General features: G+C 36.5%; 1 protein-coding gene across 1 annotated transcript; it reads right to left on the bottom strand.

The window, feature by feature from the left end:
- Positions 1–7,974: 7,974 nt before the first annotated feature.
- Positions 7,975–12,103, bottom strand: LOC119263822. Its single transcript, XM_037540358.1, has 6 exons — positions 12,061–12,103; positions 11,591–11,941; positions 11,005–11,337; positions 9,703–9,822; positions 9,525–9,568; positions 7,975–8,158 (listed from the first exon to the last, which is right to left on the bottom strand). Exons 1-6 carry the CDS (start codon positions 12,101–12,103, stop codon positions 8,009–8,011), a joined length of 1,041 nt encoding a protein of 346 aa, XP_037396255.1. The 3' UTR covers positions 7,975–8,008.
- Positions 12,104–13,628: the final 1,525 nt, after the last annotated feature.

The raw sequence follows: 13,628 nt of genomic DNA on the forward strand, positions 1-13,628 counted from the left end.
GTGATATTTGTTTAAAAAATAAAATGGTGCATTGATTAATGCATCTGTAACGTAATTATTACATAACTATTACAGTCATTAACAAACTATTAAGCTGTTGGTTATTAGATCTGATATTTCAGCTTTAAATAAATATAATTGAATAAAAAATCATTCTACAGGCATCACTGCCAGCACTGAATGATGGATGATTAAGCAATTTATTTAAATAATACACTGTGTCAGGGGTTTGACTTGCCCCATGGGCCTGACACACACCGGCCTAAAGCAAGGTTTACAGATGTACATTCATTGAGGTCTTCTGGTGCACATGACATACTGTATGCTTGCAGAATCTGGTCAAAAATAACTGATTAAATTTATAATGAATTATAATTTTGTATATTAAGTATGTGGTTAATATTTGAAATAAAAATATTTTAGGTGTTCATTGTTACGGCCTTATTTAACTTTATCAAGCCAGTAGCTGCAATAAGTAACTCCATTACTGTGATAAAAATATACAAATTAAAATGCAAAATTCTCCCTACTGTGTGCTTAACAAAGTGACAATTATCAGCCAGTAAATAACCAACTGAGAAGTCTTTAGAAAATCATTAGATGTGCTCTAGGAAAAGTTTAATTGTCCCTGGTTATTGATTAATTATTAAAAGTATTTATTAATTATTATTTATAATATTATTATATAATATTAGTTATTTAAAGTAATTACCTGATGCCTTCATATTGCTTGCTGAGGCTTTACAAGGTTGTCATACTGTACTGTCCCCATTTTCTGAATTTGAGTTACTGTAACATTTTCCTCTGTATTTGATGAAAATAGTCAGCAATATAAGCTTGTAAACATTAATAGTGTAAGCTAAAAAAGTCCCTTATCAACAGTTTTTACATCTTAACCTGCTGTAAAGTTTTAGTGACTCATTAAACTTTTAATATAGGTAAATATACATCTTGTCCTAGCGGATTTCAGGAGAACACTACCTACCAGAAAGCACAGTGCCAATAGTAAAGTTTGATGGAGGCTATATTTTAGGGTTTGGGACGGGCAAAAAACACAGATTTCAATTATTTTGATGTGGAGAAACACCAGTGGCCTGCTTAGAGCCCTGATCTCAACCCCACTAAACACATTTAGAATGAGTAGGAATGTCGGAATCACCAGTCAGGCCTTCTCGCCCAACATCAGACCTCACAAATGCTCTTTTGACAGAATGGGCACAAATTCCCACAGACAGACTCTAATCTTCTGGAAATTAATGTCCTTGGTTTTGGAATGAGATGTCCAAAAGGCTCATGTAGGTGTGATGATCAAGTAACAACATGCCTTTGGTCATATAATGATGGTCATGATGTTTGGTCATGATTTTCCAAACTGCACATCTTTTAGCAGCCTCCTCCTTTAAACGCTAAGATCTTATAGGGAAAATTTTCTCTTTGAATCAAGTAGCTGAGTTTCGGCAGCTAAATTTGAATAAATCTGGCACACAGTGTAGTTGTACATGAATTTGTTAGTGTTTAACATTCAATTGTAATATTGTGCTAAATTTGAGTTCAATGCAAGTACATACACATTAAATATCCACACTGCACAGCATCCACGATAAGCGCAATGTGTTTGTTGATGACAATATTGAGTGACCTTTTGATTATAGTTATTTTTTTAAATTACAGAAACACATGCTAATATTTTCAGAACTGAATTTCTAGGGTAAAGCATGTGCTGATATATTTTGATCTGGACGTACTGCATGTAGAATGTGTGGTCATGTGTTTGTGTATATTTTAGAACTCTTTGACATGTCAGTGGATGCCTCTGCTTGTAGATGCTGTTTAGGCCGTTGGTGGTTTTTGCAGCTCTGCTCTTCTCCTCTACGCCTCGCTCCTTCACCTACTGCACTGCTGTCTCTGCAGACCACTTTGACCACTTCTGATAAGGTTTCTCAGAAAAACACCCCCCCACCCCCCCCCGACTCGTCAAACTTTCCACAGGATGCTCAACTATAGCTGTTTGTCACAGGACATGCGCCGGTTATTTTCAGACACAACATGCAAATATTAAACATCTGCATACAGCATAAAGTTCCAGTTTATTAATACTGTGTACACAATTGTAAATGAAGAGAAATCATAGCTCCAGCAGATTTTCACCATTAAAATTTCACTTCAGCAAAAGTAAAAATTATATGATGTACTTTATAACTATTTCTCAGTTCATATACTAGAAGTAATATTAGTCATGCAAATATTTTCCTTTAACATAATGTGAAAAGTGATGTTGCAATAAAATGCTGATGTGATACTAATATGATCCATTTTACTTCTTAAACTGAACTGAAATAGGAAAGTGGATATGTTCACTGAAATAAGAAGGTGATATGTTCACTAAAATAAGAAGGTGGATATGTTCACTGAAATAAGAAGGTGGATGTGTTCACTGAAATAAGAAGGTGGATATGTTCACTAAAATAAGGAGGTGGATGTGTTCACTGAAATAAGAAGATGGATATGTTCACTGGAATAAGAAGGTGGATATGTACACTAAATCAGAAAAACTAAATGTCTATATTTGTTTCTCCTCACTGCAACATCAAATATGATATCATATATTGCAAGAACAGTACAGTGTATCAAAAACATGGCCTGTTAAAGATTCTGAACATCGTCCACATACATGGCCACTGTGCATAGGACAGCCTGAACTTGCATTTATAGATGCAGTGATGAACATTGTTTACTGACAAAAGTTTATCAAGTAAACCTGAGCCCACGTGGTGATATGCATCACAGATCCATATTCGTTTTTGAGGCAGTCAAGGGGTCAAAGGTCATGGGCATTCTTTTTTTTTTTTTCTTTTTTTTTACATACATACTTCTGTAGAATTCCTGAATTTTTTTGATGATATTATGCAGGCTGTATGGCATAAAATACTTGTAAATGCTTTTTGAGAAACATTGTTTTGAAACAGTTTGCTATTTACTGATGCTTTTTTTGGTAAGCTTCAATCCACCTTAGCTCTTGAAGGACGGGGCCTTTTTCCTGCATGTTCCTTTTACTCTCAAGCATGAAGGCATGAAGCATTTACAATGTTTCTTGAATATATCAGAATGCTTGTTGCTCAAAAAACACACAAACACACACTCCTTATCTCAGCCTCTTATTTACAATACCTTTCAGGGGGTGCTTGAGCCTGTCCCAGCTGTCACTGAGCAGAACACTACACACAGACACACACACGCGCATGCGCACACACACACACACACACACACACACACACACACACACACACACACACGCACACACACGCGCACACACGCACACACACATACACACACAGGTTGATTAACGTCTTTCTTTTGCTCTGTTCTCTTTCCACCTTAAGCGTCTCGGGTGTGTAATCAGGTGTGAAATCTAAAAGCTCACAGTCAGCAGAGGACGACACGGTGTGAGATCTCACATTCTGCCCTTATTAAAAAACCACATTGGTACTTCTGCACTGCTCACATTCTGTGTGAATTTTCCAGAGTGTCTGACAAACTGACTTCTGTACCGAGTGAGAGAGAAGCTGCTGCATTAAAATGATAATAAAACGGAATAAAATGTACAGTGTGCTGATCTGGTGTGGTACTAATGAAATTTATGAAATCTTAGAACTACTCCGAGCTGAAGTAAAATATTAAACAATCTGCAAGAAAAATTTATTTTTTATTCTACTATTGTAATTTTTAAAAGTGCTATTTTTAAATAAATGTGATGGCCCAAGACTTCTTCATACCATAAGAAAAATGTGGGTATACTGTAAATCTACCCATATAAATATGTTATTGACAAAAATATTGGGACACCTACACATTGCAGCTACAGGAGCTTTTATGAAGCCCATTCTAAATCCATAATCATAACATTCAGTTCGTCGTTTTCAGGAACTGACTTTTTGCAATGGTGGCATCCTATAACAGCACCATGGTGGAATTCAGGGAGCTCTTTAGAATGATTCGCTTATTCACAAATGTTTGTAAACAAACTGCAGGGTTAGATGCTTGATTTTATATACCTGTGGCAATAGGACTAAATACAACACATACATTTAATGATTGATGTGTGACCTAATACCTTTACATACATACATATATGCTATATTGCCAAAAATATCCGCTCATCTGCCTTCACACACAAAATTGAGTGATATCCTATTCTTAATCCACAGGGTTTAATATGCCCACCCTTTGCAGCTATAACAGCTTCAACTCTTTTGGGAAGGCTTTCCACAAGGTTTAAGAGTGTGTTCATGGGAATTTTTGACCATTCTTCCAGAAGCACATTTATGAGGTCAGGCACTGATGTTAGATGAGAAGGCCTGGCTCACAGTCTCCACTCTAATTCATCCCAAAGGTGTTCTATCAGGTTGAGGTCAGGACTCTGTACAGGCCAGTCAAGTTCTTCCACACCAAACTCACTCATCCATGTCTTTATGGACCTTGCTTTGTGCACTGGTGTGCAGTCATGTTGGAAAAGGAAGGGGATATCCCCAAACTGTTCCAACAAAGTTTGGAGCATGAAATTGTCCAAAATCTCTTAGACTGCTGAAGCATTAAGAGTTCCCTTGGAACAGGAAGGGGTCATCCCTGAACTGTGATTTGACAATCCAGAGAACATGTCTCCACTGCCCTAGAGTCCAATAGCAGTGCTTTACACCACTGCATGCGACACTTGGTGCTTGGTGATGTCAGGCTTGGATGCAGCTGCTCAACCTTGGAAACTCATTCCATGAAGCTCTCTGTGCCATTCTTGAGCTAATCTGAAGGCCACATGAAGTTTGGAGGTGTGTAGTGATTGACTCTGCAGAAAGTTGGTGACCTCTGCGCACTATGTGCTTCAACATTCATTGACCCTGCACTGTCATTTTGCTTGGCCTACCACTTTGTGGCTGAATTGCTGTTGTTCACAATCCATTCCACTTTGTTATAATACCACTGACAGTGGGCTGTAGAATATTTAGTAGTGAGGAAATTTCATGTCTGGAATTGTTGCACAGGTGGCATCCTATCATGGTACCATGCTGGAATTCACTGAGCTCCTGAGAGTGATCCATTCTTTCACTAATGTTTGTAGAAGCAGTCTGCAGGACTAGGTGCTTGGTTTTATACACCTGTGGCCATGGAAGTGATTGAAACACCTGAATTCAATGATTTGGATGGATGAGTAAATACTGTGTGTGTATATATATATATATATATATATATATATGTGTGTGTGTGTGTGTGTGTGTGTGTGTGTGTGTGTGTGTGTGTGTGTGTATGTGTGTGTGTGTCAGAGACCTCATTTCTTCTGAAATCAAGGGTGTTCATAAAGTCTTTAAAGGGACACTCCTCCCTTTGCTGCAGTAATGGCCTTTGCTCTTCTGGAAAGGCTTTAAACCACATGGCTGAATGAGCACACTTCTTTGTCAGCAGTGGGTGCACCTTAAAATAAATGAACTCACTCATTAAAAAGGGTATCTTGAAACTTTGAGCAAGAGGAGGAACATGTGGACTGTAGCTCCTCCTCCCACCCTCAGGCTTTAACTGTTGATGCTTTAATAGTCAAAGTGTGGGAAGCACCCCCTTGTGGTGATGGGCATAACTGCTTTTATTATTGCCCTCTCTATGGAATAGCATGTTTTTGGTTTTAGTGGGTGGCCTGAGGGGGTGAGGTTAATTAGAGATAGGTTTCCCATTGGCATTGGCTTTGGCATTTAAGTACATAGCATGCATTTTAATTATTTTTTTTCACTTTCTGAGTTAATTTCTCTGGTGATGCATGCTATTATGTTTCTCATGCAGCTCCTGCACATTCAGGTACTCTACTTTCTGAAAAGGACCGGCCGTTTTTGGTCCGTTTATGAAGAGGAACCAGAGAGTGGATCACCTGTCCTGTGGAAAGTCTCAGTCGCAGCGAGCGTGCTCGGTGCAGGAAGACAGAACCACTCTCTTAATCAGTCAAAGAGTTTATTAAGTCTTCTGCACAAAGAAAGAACGGCACTCCTTCTTTTATACAAACACGTCCTGCCCTGTTGCGTACAAGCAAACAGGCTGGACCCAAATAAGTTGTCTAACAGTCATGAAATGCTAGGCTGACACTCACAGACCACCGGAACTGCCCAAGGGAGGGGGGCTTCTGCTCTGTGTACGATAATCTTACCTACAAAAGAGAACAAATGTTCTGGACAGAATGTTGTCCCGATAAGAGGAGCAAGTTGTTTGTGCAAACTGCCAAGGACAGTAGCTATGCTTGCTGCAAAGTCTGCTTAGAGTAGAGTTAGAGCAGAGTTAACCCTTTCACTTTCTATCCAGACTAAGGTCACTCCACCTGTACTGCTGATTCAGCACATATGCACATCCAAACATTTCTAGTGGCTATACACCAATGCAGTCAGCCAAATGTGCAGCACATCCTCAATATCAAAACGTATATTTCTCTCACTGGAGAGACAGAGTGAGATTAAAAGAGAGTAAAAGGTTTTAAAGGAGAGTCTAAAGGATGGGAATGTATTCAGCACTGAAAAATTAGGCCAGTGATTTTCAGAACCGTGGACAGCAACATTCATCTGTTTCAGCACCACGGACAGAGACACTACAGACAAAGCCAGTTGTTTTGGGAATGCCCAATGTAGATCTCCACTTCTAGTTTCCGGTAGCCAACAAAATGTAACATACTATATGATATGTTTGTAGACGAGGAGGGTGTGCATGTCTTTATGAACATTTTGAATATAATTTTGACATTTCATGATTCAAACCAATATTATATATAATTTACTTAGACATTGAAATCAAGTAAATATAACTAATTTATTTTTTATTTATTTTGATGTAAATTAGTGCATGTTTTGTAATCTGATATGTGAAAATCACTAATAATAAATACGTGTTTTGGTCATCCTCTAAGTTAATATATCAGTTAAGAAAAGTTCCCTGTACCTTAAAGGTGACTTCCACATATTTTATATTCAATTAACATGTTTCTATTGATAAATCTCATTGACTTTGCTGCCAAGGTTTAATATATTATAAAAATAAAATAAAATACATTAGATGCCACAATGTATGTATTATTAAACTAACAGTAATTGTGTACTGAAATGGCATAAGTGTGTTCTCTGTAGAAGATGCATAACGAATTAATCAGCAAAACATAGAATTTGACCAGGACACACAGACTAATGCATACAATTATACTTCAAACGCACTAAAATAATATTAAAACCAGAAACAGCAACATGACATTTTACAACTTTTATACTCTTTTTTATACTTCTGAATATTTTTACTCCTGCAAAGGACACACATGGCTTCCACCCTGACTGACTCTCATCTAACGTAGCTTTTCTTCAATGCAGTGCTTTTCATTTCAAACACAGACATTCATTATTTCACAATTCAATTCTCTTTACTGGAATTCAGCCCCACAAATATCAGCCATTCATATAAAGTCTTAGTTCTTTACAGGTTCTGAAGGATGAACACATCCTCAACCTACCCACAATCCACCTGAATGTTGATTTCCAAAGTGAAAATAAGTTAACAAATCCACCAGAGAGAATAGGAGACAAAGACTCACCATTTCACAGTGAACGGTACTCACTGTGTATAATTAGACCAGAGAGGTCCCCAAATAAATAAAATAAAACATAAAATGTACCTTCATATTAGCACAGATCACATATTGTTTCCTCAATGTGTTTATTTTAACAAATGAACAGTAACTGTGCTTTAAAATGAGAGATGTGTGATTCTCTATAGAAGATGTTCTACTTCTTATTCTCACTTTGAAAATCCATAAAGCCAGAACTTTTTCATAAGACTATATTTAGGCCTTAATTTAATAATATATTGCTGGTCAATCTCAATGTTTTACTACACTGCAGTGAATGAAGCTCATATCTGCTGAGTTCTCACGTCTTAATTTGAATTTGAATTCTTAATTTGGTGTGAAAAGGTCCAAACGTTCACTCATGATCATCTTAGGAAACTAGCGATGTGAGCGCTGAGCAGCAGCATTGGAGCTTCTCACGTGAGAGTAAACAACGTCTTCAGGCTGTTCTCTCTTCACTCTCCCACCTTTGGCTTTCTTCTCTTTGATGTGGATGGCAGCGTAATGCAGGTTCTCAGTGTTCTGTTCCTGTGAGAAATAAACATCATTTACTGAAAAATAGATTTTAACTTAAAGAAAAGGCCAGTTACTGTATTTACACACAAAAAATTGTTACGAATAAACAAATAATGAATAAACAACATTTGCTGGGCTACTTCACATTTCCTTATGAATATCAATATTTCAGTTTTGCCCAGCTTTACTCACTGATTCACTCAGTCATCTTAAAAATATTACAGATTGGAGTGAAAGTTTGTGAAATACAGGATAGCTTGTCAACTCCTGACTGACCGCTTGAACACTTTATTTTAAGAAAGGAACATCTGGACTTTATCAACGTCTTTTTTTAAATAAATTGGAAATAATTTGTTTATGCATCAAACGTTACTAATTTTGATTTATATTGACTACATTTTATTCCTATAGGCTTTAAGTAGTGTGAGCTCTCGAGGTACTGTATTAGAGTTTAATAAGTCAGAAATATTTCAAGATGTATTCCACAAACTAATTAATGTTTTATTCATCACTTATTAGAGGCAGTTTGCAATTTTCATTCAATTTTCATATTTTCATATTTTGGTTTGAAATTACACTAAACTTAAAAATATTTATAGCTTTTAAGTTTATATGCTTTTTATGCCCGCCCAAAAAAATCAATGCAAGGATCTTTAATTTACAACATAAATTACAAAAATTGATTGACTGTAAACTTATTAGTCTCTATATAGTGACTATTAAAACTCTTTGGTAGACGGAGCTCATCGTGACGTAATGTTTGCTCATTATAAACTACGAAATGGCAAAAATACACATGAAATACATGAAATACACACAAAATATGCACAAATAATTTGCACAGGAAGGGACTGTCATATGCAAAAGTTTGAGCACCCTTGATCACCCAGAATTACTGTTCATTTGCTTAGTACATGGAGAAAGACATTAAACATGATATACGACCTGTGCAAAAGCTTTGACGCATTTATATTTTACATGATTTGATTGTTTTTTTCCCCCAATATGTAAAACCCAAATGACTAGAAATGCCCTGAAATGAAGAGAAACTGCCATATTTAAATTTGCTTCTTTTGGAGGATGTTTTACTTTATAACAACTGAGAAAATTAACAAGACCTGTAATTTGACAGGGGTGTCCAAACTTTTTCACATGACTCTAATATCAAAGTGTTTATCCTCCTTTTACTTTAACTTGACACTCGGATGACTGCATGCAATTTTCTGTACATTTTATCATCCACTCCAACTGTCTGATGAACAGCTCTGCAGAGTAATTTGCTCATTCAGCTAAAAACCAGAGCACTGAGAACCGAAATGGGCAGATTTCTCAATGGTTGAAACTAAAATGTAGTATGAAGAATATGTGTATAGAGTACCTGTCTGGTGGTCCACTCACTCACAGCCCCCTGCTGAACTCTCTCTATAAAGGAGATAAATCATCACAATTACCTTCAGATACAGTTTAATGGGACTAAATTTATTTGTAAGTATTAATATTATTTTCTATTTTCTTTCTATTAAAATGTTCAGCTACGTGTCATAATAAACACTTACCACCAGCGCCGTGTTCAGATTTTCTCAGTTTATGGATGAAAATGGTTTGAGTGCAGATTACAGCCACACACACTGCTGAGAAAACTGCCAGAGTCAGCATTACAGGATCTACAGGATCTTCTGTAAGACAGGAATGATCAACATGTGAACATGAATTCAAAGTTCAAGCCATGGAAACTCTTCTCCGTCTAGGGTTGGATGTTATATTTTTTTGTAGATAAATTCATTTTAAACTTGATCAAGGATATTTTGTAAGTTAGAAGCTGAAATAATGTGAACAAAATCATCCTGTGCTCTCCTGATCATCCTGCACCCCAAGATGGTGAGCTTTTATGATGCATGGTCCAGAACTGAAGCTGGTGGGTCTAATACTGATACTTATATCTCATTGAAGGGGAATTCCACCAACCTTTTACAAATTCTGCCTAATAAAAACCACGATAAAACAACGTGGTTTGCCATGAAATTGCTGCATCGTATAGAAACGTATTGAGTGACAATTAGTCACAGTCGTTTAGAATTTTCAAGCTAGACTCGTAACTCTGAATGGATCATTTCAAGATAATCTATAAAAACATATGATTGGCTGCTTCCACAGCTACAAATAGCAGCAAGTGAAATGCGTAAATGATGAAATCCAAAGAAAATCATAGCGGTAAGACATCTTATATTGTTGATGGTGCAAATATATATGTGTATATATACATGCATATAAAACAAAATCCTTGTCTACAGCTTAACTACAAGAACTATTTGACCTACTATTCCCTGCAAAAAGTCATTCTTGATCTTGACACAAAACCGACACAAAATTTAAAAAAATTATAATAAAACTTAAATGATTTAATAAATACAGAAGCATGTACAGTAAAACATTTACTTAAGGAAAAATTTGACTTGGACCAGAGCACCTTTACTAAGTAAAGACCTTCTTCCACCTCTGCATAAGACAAAATAGCCCCCTTCCCCTAAATTATATTCATATTCACCATAATTTCACCATCATGAATGTTACATATATAAACTCAGAGCACATGTGTAGGTTCTCTGGTGGTTTTGGATAGTTTCTCTAAAGAGAACCACATCAAATCACTGAACAGGTTTGTTTTCTTCTCAGATCAAAATTCTAAAGTTCACTATAAAGGTACACCTTCAGTTTGAGTTGAAAAATTGTGAATTATGATTTTAATGAAGTGAAGTAAGGGTCAGTGGACACTCTGTTCTCCAACTGTGCCATTTTTTCTTTTCTTTTTTTTTTTTTGCAATACTATAGAAAGGCCCACAGTCAATAAAAAAGCATACCCATTTCTACTGATGTTCCATTGCCAAAGATGATCTTCCCACAAGCAGCCACAGCACAGTAGTAAGTTCCAGTGTGGTGGTGGTCGAGGATGTTCTTGGAGAAGTTGTACACAGAGCTATGTGTAGAAGAGCTGATCTCACACTGACGGCTGCTGCTGTTCTGATGAGTGTAAATGATTTCAGGAAAGGATTGTCCTGCTGCAGCTCTGAACCAGAGCACTCGGAGATCTGCTGCTCTGATCTCAGAGAGGACCGTGCACTGCAGAGTGACCGGCTCTCCTGGAGAAAATGACCCCTGTACTGGAGTTTGGAGCACTGATATGTCTGACTGCCCTGGGAAAAATAATGTAGACAATAACAGTATAATAAGGAACTAGTGCATCAGTTATGAGTTCAAAGTGTGATTACATTGACTAGTGGATAATTACATAATATATTTACAAAACATCAGCAGAAACAATGTATTTGAGAACAGATTCACGTAGCAGATATTCAACATTTATTATGCATTCTCAGGGCTTTTTGTAAAAGAAATCTTACATGTTAAGAACAATGAAAGCAGGAAAGAGGAAATCACTTCTATTACCTGTGACTGCTAAGAATGTAGCAGTAGAGAAGTTCAGTGTGTTTGATCCAGCTGATCCACAGAAGTACATTCCTTCATCTTCTTTAGTGACACCTTCAATACTGAGAGAAATGCCACTTGCTATTCTGTTGATTTTAAATCTTTTTGAAGTTTCAAATTCTTTTGAAATCATAGCCGACTTTCCTTCTAACTGTGATCCCACTTCCAGTGGCACATGCTCCAGTCTTTGTTTGTACCACATCTTAACATCTTCCCCTGATTTGCCTTCCAATGTGCAGTTCAGAGTGACCGCTTTACCAGGCTCAACAGAGATGACCAACAACTCTGAATTTTTCACTGCTTGAGCAGAATCTGTAGAACAAAGTTCAATCTGAGTTACTAAGAAAAAATGTAGACAGAGATTAAAGCAAGCGGAATGAACAATGATACATTCAAATTCAAGTTTTGTTGGGTAGCTTTGTGAAACTTACACATTTTGCAGAGAAGCAAGATGATGATCACAGCTGGAGGCATCATTGGAAAAGCAACTGTTATAACTTCAGAGGAGACATTCTAAAAGGTGTAACTGACCAAAGCATCAAACTGTATTATCTCGCTGGGTTGTTTTTTTCCAAACCACATTGGCTGGTAAACGTCACATGACTGTTTCTGTCTTGGTCTTTTTGACCAGAAAAGGTCTCTGGGCTCTGTGTGAGCTCTTATCAGTTTTTTTGGTTGTTGTAGTCAGCACCTGTTATAAGTCTCTAAAGAAAAGCACTTCTTTATATGAAGTTCTGTCTGTGAGGTTTAAAATCCTGATCAATTGTTTAAGAAGAAATGGGGCATAATTTTCAGTGGTACTGCTGAAGTTGTATCTGAGTGCTTACACTCTGTTTTAGATGTTATTGTGTTTTATACATTGTGATTAAACTTTGTTCAACAATACAAATAATATTCTTTTCCTCTGTACTTCATTCCTCCAAGAGACTGTAATCTCCTTACTGACAGTCTCTTATGAGCAGTTGTATCTGTGTGTGTATCCAATGGATGACCTTAGACACAAATTTCCTTTTTATTTTCTATATTAATTTAAATTTAATGAACCAAAGTTACACAGACTTGTTTATTTATAAAATCACCAGATTATCACCATTAATAAACTAGGTCATAGACGATGCCTTAAAAAATGTTTTAGTGAAAGTATGAAGAAGAAGACCTGACATAGTAACATCAGTACATATGTTTGACCAGTGAACTATTCATAAATGATAGAGAACTTTTCAAAGATAGACCATCTCTGTTTAAGAAATGTTTATTGTGTCATGTGGTACTTTGGTGGTAGGTAGAATTCAATTAAACAGACATTCTAAACACTGAGCACTTAATGTCTTTTACAGTCGTTGTCAGCCCAGAACCTTGTATCTCAAAATAGTCACTTTAGAAGAGAAACTAAAGCATTTATAAACTATTTTTGTCACTTCGTACGTCACAAAATGCTCATGACACATGAAGGGGTACAGGGGTCTGCACCCAGAAGCTGCGAATGGAGGTTAAACATCATGACGGCTGTCGTGCCTCAGGGTCATCCTGGCTTGTTCAAAGCTCCATATACTGAGAAACACATTGTGTTCAGATTGCTTCATCCTAGTGAGAGTTATTCCAGAATATTTGAGGCCTCTTTCATGTAACTTTATTTGTTCACTATATTGTGTGGAATCAAAGCAACTTATCAAAAACTGCCTTTAGAGTCAGGAAAAAAATGGAAAAAATATGTTTTGGCAAGGAAATAACCAGTTTAGATCAATTTTATGATTAATTTAAATTAATAAAAAATGTAAATTCGTTGTTCTACTTGGTAATTGTTTTTATTTATTAAGTTAAAGTATCATATCTAATGCTTCAAAAGAAAATAAATGTAATACCACTAAAGTGCAGATGTCAAAGTCTTGCAAGGTGAGTGAATCTGAGTAAGATAGTAAGATGAAGAACTCATGCTTTCTGTGTTTTGTGTAGAATTCAGAACAAAATACATTCCTGTGTGTTTATTTGTTTACTAGAA

Source organism: Pygocentrus nattereri, chromosome 8 (genome assembly GCF_015220715.1).
Source record: "Pygocentrus nattereri isolate fPygNat1 chromosome 8, fPygNat1.pri, whole genome shotgun sequence".
In the NCBI taxonomy this organism is placed as follows: domain Eukaryota; kingdom Metazoa; phylum Chordata; class Actinopteri; order Characiformes; family Serrasalmidae; genus Pygocentrus; species Pygocentrus nattereri.